The sequence below is a fragment of the Phocoena phocoena genome, chromosome 16 (genome assembly GCF_963924675.1).
Source record: "Phocoena phocoena chromosome 16, mPhoPho1.1, whole genome shotgun sequence".
NCBI lineage: Eukaryota > Metazoa > Chordata > Mammalia > Artiodactyla > Phocoenidae > Phocoena > Phocoena phocoena.
Window position 1 is genome coordinate 82,802,481 of NC_089234.1, and position 9,373 is coordinate 82,811,853.

The following is a 9,373-nucleotide window of genomic DNA, read 5'->3' on the forward strand; positions in this document are numbered from 1 at the left end:
ATGTGGTAGTCTCGTAGTTCTAGGTTAGAAGTCCAAAGTCAAGGTGCTGGCAGGGCCAGGCTCTCTCTGAGGATGCCAGGGAAGGACCCCTCCTTGCCTCTTCCTAGCTTCTGGTGGCTGCCGGCCATCCTTGGTGGTCCTGGGCTTGTAGTCACATCACTTCGACTTCAGCCTCTCTTTACATCACATTTTCCCTCCATGTGTCTATATCAAATTCCTCTCAACTTATAAGGATGCCAGTCATTGAATGAGAGCTCACCCTAATCTAACATGACCTCAACTGAACCTGATTACATCAGTAAAGACCCTATTTCCAAATAAGGTCACATCCACAGGTTGCCTGGGCTTAGGACGTGAACTTGAACATACCTTTTAGGGGACACAATTCAACCCACAGCAACCTATAGTGATAACATTCTAAAAAGAACATGTCCTGATAATTCTCAAAGTTATATGTCAAATGTTGTAATACTTTCAAAATAAAGCACAAAATAAAAATATTGAGTATATACGGTATCACTAATAAAACTAGTATATGACCAACGATTTGTGTCCTGGCTTCATAAATTGTTGTCACTGTAGAATGCATAAAGTCCAGTGTATATAGAGATTTGGCTTAGACTTTTCCTCACTCTCAAACTGTCTCGGCCCTTACATTTTTTTTTTTTTTTTTTTTTTTAATTTCTAGCATCTTCTACACCAGGGGTCCCCAACCCAGGGCTGCGGACCATTACCATCCGTGGCCTGTTGGGAACTGGGTGGCACAGCAGGAAGTGAGTGGCAGCGAGCAAACAAAGCTTCATCCGCAGCTCCCCGTCGCTCCCCGCCGCTCCCCGTCCCTCCCCGGCGCTCCCCATTGCTCCCCATCACTGGCATTACTGCCTGAACCCTCCCCGCCCCCTCGTCCATGGAACAACTGTCTTCCACAAAACCGGTCCCTGGTGCCAAAAAGGTCGGGAACCGCTGTTCTACACCGCTTAACGCTTCTCAGCTCCTTTCTGAACATCACTGCTCGATACTACCTATTCGATTCGTTCGTTTTGTCTCACAGATCTTGGTATCAGAAATTAAAGGCAATTTCTGATCAGTCAGTCTGGAGCTCCTTGGGAAGCCCCAAGCCATACTAAGTGGCCAGAGCATTAAGAACGCTGTGGATCTAACAATCTTTGGGAAACACTTTCGGTTTAGGGATATTCAGAGGGAGGGTTTCAATCAGAAACCTATGTGTTCGAGATTTCAATGTTGTATTACAATATTAAGTAAAGTATTACATAACATATGTTATTCATGTGGTTGGTGCTTTCAGAGCAGCAAAATACTGAACCCTATTCAGTCCCTGGCAGGTGAAATACTGCCTTAATAAGCGAAAAGGCAAGTAGACAGAGCTCATTAACAGTACACTGGTAAGCAGTGGTTCTTTATGTTTCATCATATACCTGTCAACCTACAGAGACTCCTTTTCCAGAAGGCAGAAAATGAGCACAGAGTACAAAGGAATTTAAAGATTAGGCAAAACATTCCTTTACCAGCTACCTAACAGGCAAACGTCCAAAAGCAGGGAACCTGACTGTTTTCCTTTTGGGAACCAATGCTGTGCCAATCTACCAATGATAAGTGAAGGTGATAGCTTAGGACTTGGTTTTGGGTGACTTTTATTTTGGGTTGGCACTTTCAAGTGCCACCCTTGCTCTTCCTAAAACTAATTTCTATGAGATTCTTCTACTAGAGGGAAGGATTAAATTCAGTTAGTTAAAAGTAAAAAACAGGGCTTCCCTGGTGGCGCAGTGGTTGAGAGTCTGCCTGCCGATGCAGGAGACACGGGTTCATGTCCCGGTCTGGGAAGATCCCACATGCCACAGAGCGGCTGGGCCCGTGAGCCATGGCCGCTGAGCCTGCGGGTCCGGTGCCTGTGCTCCACAACGGGAGAGGCCACAACAGTGAGAGGCCCGCGTACCGCAAAAAAATAAGAAATAAAAATAAAAAACATATTTGGAAGGTACCATGAAATAAGAACACTAAAGGTCAAAGCCTGATGAACAGAATCTGATCAGTTAACCTGTGATGCTTGATGAGCTCTGTCTCAAGTGGAGATGCCAGATTTTACCAAGGTTATTGTTTCATATGAGACAACTGAATAACAAAATCTCTATCTTCCCATATTCCTCCTAACTCATAACCCCACTTGGTTTCCTACTTGGACTTTCCACCCCTCCCATGTGCTCCTTTCTCCGGGTCAGAGGAAAAAACAAAGTGTGGGCAAAGGAGCACTTGAAAATAAAGAAAAAGCAAAAGCATAACCAAAACTTGCTGGAGAAGTGGGTTTTCTTTAGGAAATCTGACTGTGGTTCTCTACAGACAGAGGCAGACCACGTGGATGTGACAGGTGCTGTAGCATCAGAAGCTCCCATGACACTGATCCTTACAAGCCAGGGACGTCCTGTCGGACTTCCTAAGCCTTCTAGGAACAGCCATCCTGCTCCCAGCGTTACCAAGAACAGGGCAGGTACCAGTCACAGGAGTGGCTGAAGGTGAAGCAAATGCCCAGGGGCCTCAACCACACTCCTCTTACAGGGACCCTGGATCCCTCAGGGCCTGGGTATGTGCGCACTGGTTAACGCCTCCCTGGCCTGGGTCTGGGTCAGGTTTCTTTTTAACATACCTTCAGAGACCACATTCCTTCAGAACTCCTGCCTTAAGTTTTTAACATTCATTAGTATCATACCTGGATTAACATTGTAACCCCCCTGGGCCGTAAACTCCCTGAGACCAGAGCAGTGCCGGTGGGTACCTTGTAGTGTTGGAAACCATGCCGGCCCATAAAGCCGGTCCATACCTATCTGTTGATGGGAAAGGGGGCAGCATGTCAGGACACACGGAGGAGAGACATGACTGATTTGACGAGAAGTAATGGTTTTGAACTTGAGCCCCTCCCTGGGACTGTAAAGTCCAAATCAGACTTAATCTGAGAATGCACACATCTGAGAGTGATTCCAGACTGGTGAACACCTCATCAACCTTGATACAAAGCAGAAGTGTACTATGTTGTTTATTTTTACCACGCAGGACAAAAAGAAACACAGTTTATGAATTGGGAAGGCTTTCGTTTATTAAAAAAAGAAAATCTCTCTTGGGTGCCTTCAGGTGTGGGTGCTACAGAGGAAGCAAAGATCAAGCAGACTGGGCTGTGCTTCGGAGGTGCTTACGGTCTTAAAAAGACACATTTATAAAGAGCCATCACGCAGCCTGAAAAGTCTCTGGAAATAGAAATGGATGAACTTGCCTATCGGTAAGTCCTCGTAATTTCAGTGCAAAGGAAGACTTCCAATCTAGGAAAGCTCCAAGTGCAATAGCCGAGGAGCACACTCAACTGCAGGCGTCGCCTCAAGTCCTTCACGTCCCTTGCTAGGGACAATATCGCAGATAAGCCGAGTCTCCAACTGGCTGCCCAAACCCTGACTACTGATACCAGACTAAGAAAGGGAAACCCTACCGGCGTGAACGCGGAGAACCAGCAAGAGGACCCTCGGAGAAGCAGATCACGTAGACTGGCCACACTCGGCCGGCCGGCGCCCCGGCACTCGGATCCGCGCCCCGCCGCCCGCGCCCACCCCACCCCGGCCCGCAAGGCCGGGCCCCCAGCACCCCACCCCGGCCCGCGAGCCCGGGAACCCGCGCCCCGGCCCGCGCCCCCGCCTCGTACCGTAGGTCTCGGACATGGCCGTCTGCGACATCTTGGGAGCGGCTCCGCCTCTCGCGGGGCAACGTCTGCAGCTCCGCCGGGCCGGCGGCAGGGAAGCCGGGTCGGCGGCCGCGCCTTGGTGGGGAACGCCACCGGCAGAGAACCGGAGGAGGGAGGGGCCCGCTGTCCCCACGGCAACTGCCTGCCACTCCGCGGCTGCGGCCCCGCCAGACTGTCCGCTCCGCGCAGGCGCACGGCCCCGCCCCCCCACCGGTCAGGACGCGGCGGAATGGCAGGGTAAGAGGGAAGGGGCGCGAGGCCCGGCCCCCGCTGTGGTCGCGCGTGCGCGCGGGGAGGCCGGGGCGGGGAGGGCCGATGGGCGCCGAGGATCCGGGTCGGCGCGCGGGGGGGCGGGGAGGGCGGGGCGCGGGGGGGCGGGGAGGGGAGGACGGTCCACAGGCCTGGGGGTGACGGGGTGGGCACAGGGCCTGGGACAGCGGGGTCCTTTCTCGCGCAGAGGAGGCAATGTGCCTGCACTGGCGAGGAAGGCAGCGCTTTGCCAAAGGCTTGGTCGTCGTCATCTGGGGCGCTCGGCCGGGGAAGGACTTCCTCCGCGCCGGAATGATCAACCCGGGGACGGGGTGAATGTGTAACTAGGAGGCCGTGCGTGGCCTCAGGTGTCCAGCTGGAGGCCAGCCCTGCGGGCGGGGAGGCAGGCTGACCTGCCGGGGCCGTCGCCGCTGGGGCCGAGCTGGCGTCTGGGGGAAACTGACAGAAGCTTAGGACGTACCTGTTCCAAAAAGTCCCCAGAAGACTGTAGACGTTGGCCACCCTGCACCTCACTTGAGGGAATGTGGCCTTTGGGCAGGAAGCATCTCTGGGCTCTCAGCCGCGGACGCATTTTTACGGGTACGAGTCGTTGGTGAATATTTTGACTTAAGGAGCACAACTGAATTCAGAATCCCCTTCTGTTGGAAATGCAGCGATAGACGTTGACTGAGAAGAGATTTTTGGTTGGGATTTTCCTCCATCGGAGCATGACCAGGGCCACGTGGTATCTCATAAGACCCAACCTTGTTCAAAAGACACAGTAGAATACTAAAAATAGGCCCTGGCTAAGCTCCCAAGCGACTTGGATGGTGGGGAAAATGCCAGGAAATGCATTTTATTCAAGCCCATGTGGCTTTGTCCTCCAAATTGGCATCAGACCTTCCCGAGATCTTCCCCTCCCCTCCAAAGGCTATCTGGCTCTGCATTTTACTCTTCTGTCTGATGCTAGCAGAAAAGAGATATCCTTGCTTCTAAATCACAGAGGAGGCCCCATCCTGAAATGTGGTGAGAACTGTAATTTCCTGGAATTCTTTTGTATATATCCCTTGTTCAGTGGCTGGGACACTTTGTTTTCTCATCTGGCTTTGTGCAAGTCAGGTTTGATTTGCACTCCTGTGTATAGCAGACTGACTCTGATTAGAGCTATTTCAGAAGAAAGACAGTGATCCCATTCTTTACATCTAAGGCTTCTTCCTGTCAGGAACTTCTGTGGATCATAAGAAAGGAATCACGGAGTTATCGAAACTGGACCTCGTGATTTGTGAAACCTGGACAGAGTGATGGAAATTCAGCGACTGTTTCAAAGCTGAGAGCAGTTTTCTTTACTGTGGAAAACGAATACTTAGATAGGCCTATGGAAAAGACTATTTGTTTTGGAAAAACCACCCAGAGAAGCCATTTTTGTTCTAGTTTGCAAATACAAAGCCGAATATCACAACTTGAAAGGGAAGTACTCAAGAGCTGAGGTGGGAAGGAGCCCAGCTTCCTTGAATAATAATGTGAAAGATGATTTGCACCTCAGCAGCGTTAGATCTTTGAGAGAAAATACATTTCTCCTAAATATTCTTGGAGACTGCTTTGATTCTGAGGTACCGTTGATTGTGTGGAAGGGAAACTTACTGCAAAATTAATTTGTGTTCTCTCCAGTTATTTTCTCCTTTCTCTTCAGGGGAGCCTTCCAAAATCCTAGGCACATCGGAAATTTGTCTAATGGAAATGAAGGGAGAAGGATTTCTTCGAAAGTAGGTCTTGCCCACCCCTCCTCAGGTCAGTGGGGCCTGGAAGCACCTGGTACTTTCCTTTTTGCTCCCTGGCAGTGTGTCACATTTAACGAGCAATTAGGAGCTTCAGGGGCTGCAGCCTCACAAGGAGTCCTATACCCCAGGACTGGCAGAGGCCCACATGGGTAGGGGCCGTTGTATCTCTGGAGGAACCAGTGGGGACAGATGGGCTCCTAGACAAGGGTCAGACCTAGAACGGCGGCCTGGTCCCCTGGAGGGGAGCCTTAGAAAGGGCTCGGGATGAGAATCCAGCATGACCCTGACATTCTGGGGGGCGGTGACACTGGGAACAAAGGGACGTGGCATCCTTGGCAGAGGCAGTCTTGGCGGGGGCACTGGTCACAGTCTCTGTGTCACTGTGTTTTTTCTTGATTAACTGAAGGAGGTGGGAGACAGGAGCCAACTTGTGTCTGAGTATTCGGGGACTCAGCAATACCTGGGTGATGCTGTGAGAGGCACCGAGCTCTGCACAGGTCGGTGGAGGCTTGAAAGGGAACCTTAGTTAGACACCCAGGCTGCTGACACCTGTGACCTGTAACTCATGTCTTCAAGGTGGAAGAGACCTCGGAGGCCACCGGACAGGTTTGCCTTCTAGTGCCAAACAGAACTTCCACTGTAATGGGACCTCAGGGTATTCAGTGAGGATGGGCTAAGTTAGCTGTAGTAACAAAGGTGTCCCAACATACATGCAGTCCATCTCTCACTCAGACTGCCTGCTGCACTCATGCTGGCAGAGGCTCAGCTCCACTTGGCATTGGTAGACCCAGGGTGCCCCAAGTCTCAGCCACACACATGCTCCTGCTGTCTCTTGGGCACCATGTGCATTAGCTCGTGAGGATCCCTTCAGGAACTGATAGAGTCACTTTCATCGACATTTTGTGGGACACAGCAAGTGACGTGGCCACACCTAATGTCAGAGCGCACAATGTCGTCACTGCTGCAGAAGGAGAGAAGCGGGTACGTGGAGAGATGTGACATCCCCCCCAGCCCAGGAGGTCTCGCCTGTGCAGCCAGCTCATCCCGCTTTTATTTTAAACAACTTTGTTGAAGTATAACTGAAATTTAAAGCACACGCTTTGATAATTTCTGGTATCTGTGTGCACCTGTGGTCACTACGACTGGGGTGTCACTGCTTCCAGACCTTTAAGGTGGACAGAAGCACTTTTTTTTTATGATTCTATTTTATCTGCTGTGTGCTTATTAGGAATAACTGCTTGTGAGGTTATCTGAGTGGTGGCGTTAGGGTTTATAACAGGGTCTTCGCCTCACCACTGGCCACCTTCCATTCCTAGCAGCTCACCGCCATTCTCCCCACCCGTGGTGCTGTGGATCTTCTACCCCCATATTTCTCATATGCCCCACATATGCTGTTACTATTTTTGCTTTCAGCAGGCAATTCCCTCTGTAAAATTGTGGTCAAATACACATAAAACTGACCATCAACCGTCTGACTTGAAGAGTACCGTTCAGAGGCATTCAGTCCCTTGGTATCCGTGGGGGAACCGGTCCCAGCAGGCCCTGCAGATACCAAAATCCATGGATGTTCAAGTCCCTTAGATAGGATGGCATGGTGCAGTTGGCCCTCTGTTTCCGTAGTTCCACAGCCACAGATTCAACCAACCACAGAGAGAAATTTCAATCCGTGGTTGGCTGAATCTATGGATGCGAAACCCATGAATATGGAGAGTCCACTGTGTATTTATGGGAAAAAATCCATGTATAACTAGACCCACGCAGTTGAAACCTGCACTGTTCAAGGGTCACCCGTATTCACATTGTACGACCATCACCACCCTCCATCCACAGAACTCCTTACATCTTGCGGAAATGTAACTCTGCACCCTCCGCTCCCATTCCCCTCACCCCCTGCCTCCTACAAACACCCTTCCATTTCTCGGTCTGTAAATTTGACTGCTCTGGGGACCTCATGTGAATGCAATCACAACGGTTGTCCTCGGTGACAGGCTTATTTCACGGAATATCATGTCCTTCAGATTCAGCCGTGTTGTAGCAAGTGTCAGAATCTCCTTCCTATATACTCCACTGTATGTTTTTACCACATTTTCCAGCAAATTCCCTTTTTAATAGGTTTAAACAATAAGATCCAACATCTCATATTGAGCCCATAGGTAGCATATCTAGGACTCCTCAGCCCTAGGTGTGAATGCACATCTCCACTTGCTGTCATTTCCCTTTTGCCTGAAGGACTTCCCTCAGTGGATCTTGAAGCACAGGTCTGTTCGTGATGAATTCTTTCAGCTTTTGTATATCTAAAAAAAATTTTTTTTTTTTTTTTTTTTTTTTGCGGTACACGGGTCTCTCACTCTTGTGGCCTCTCCCGTTGCTGAGCGCAGGCTCAGCGGCCATGGCTCACGGGCCCAGCCGCTCCGCAGCATGTGGGATCCTCCTGGACCGGGGCACAAACCCGTGTCCCCTGCATCGGCAGGCGGACTCTCAACCACTGCGCCACCGGGGAAGCCCTAAAAAAATATTTTTTTATCTCTGTTTTTGAATGATATTTTTGCTAAGTTTCGATTTCTAAATTAATGTTTTTTTTTTACCCCTATTAAAATGTTTTCTGGCTTATGTTGTTTTTGATCAGAAGTCTGCTGTCATTCTTATCTTTATTCCTTTGTATGCACGGTGTCTTTTTATCACTGCCTGCTCTTAAGATTTTGTCTTTATCTCTGATTTAAGCAGTTTGATTATGATGTGCTATGATGTGGTTTTCTTCATGGTTTTCGTCCTCCAGTTTCATTACATTTCTTTGTTTTGTTTTATGTGTGTGTGTGAATTTATAGTGTTTATCAGATTTGGAAATTTTTCACCCATTATTTCTTCAGATAGTCTTTCTGCCCCTCCCCTCTCTTCTGCCTTGGTAACTGCATCACACATGTATCAGGCACTTGAATTTGTCCACAGTTAACGGCTACTCTGTTTCATTCCTGGCCAGTCTTTCTTTCAGTGTTTCATTTTGGATAATGTCCATTGCCCTGCCTTTAAAGTCACTAATCTTTCCTGCAGTATTTCATCTGCTGTTAACCCCATCCAGTGTATTTTCCACTTCACATATCGTAGTTTCGTCTCTAGAAGTTCACCTTGGTGTGTGTGTACCATGTTCAGTGCTTGGTCTCACCTCTCGCATCTTGAACCTCTGGAATATGTTCTAATAATGGTGTTCATGTCATTTTCTACTAATTTGAGCATCTGAGTCATTTCTGAAGCTGTTCCTATTGGTTGGCCTTTCTGCTTGTTGTGAGTAATGTTTTCCATGCCAGGTAATTTTTGATTGGATGCCAGACATTGAGAAGTTTACTTTGTTTATATATGTAAGTATTGCTGTACTTTGTTCTGGGATACAGTTAAGCTATTTGGAAAGAGTTTGATGCTTTCGGGTCCTGTTTTTAAGCTTTTGTGGGGGGCCCAGAGCAGCATTTTGCCCCATTACTGAGGCCAACACCTTCTGACGACTCCACCCAGTGTCCTTGAACTTGAGGACCCACTGTGGTTCTGGACTTAGGCGCTCTCCTGGGCCCTGGGTGGGTGCTGGGGATTCTCCCCTCCAATCTCCGCAGGTGACCCT

General features: G+C 49.4%; 1 protein-coding gene across 1 annotated transcript in view; it reads right to left on the reverse strand.

Moving 5' to 3' along the window:
• The window catches only part of RAB4A (RAB4A, member RAS oncogene family), a 51,818-nt gene extending 47,986 nt beyond the window's left edge, over positions 1 to 3,832 (reverse strand). Inside the window, exon 1 of the mRNA XM_065893872.1 lies at positions 3,701 to 3,832. Within this exon, the coding sequence (XP_065749944.1) occupies positions 3,701 to 3,731 (31 nt within the window). The 5' untranslated portion in view covers positions 3,732 to 3,832. The remainder of the gene's footprint in view (positions 1 to 3,700) is intronic.
• Between the last annotated feature and the right edge of the window lie 5,541 nt (positions 3,833 to 9,373).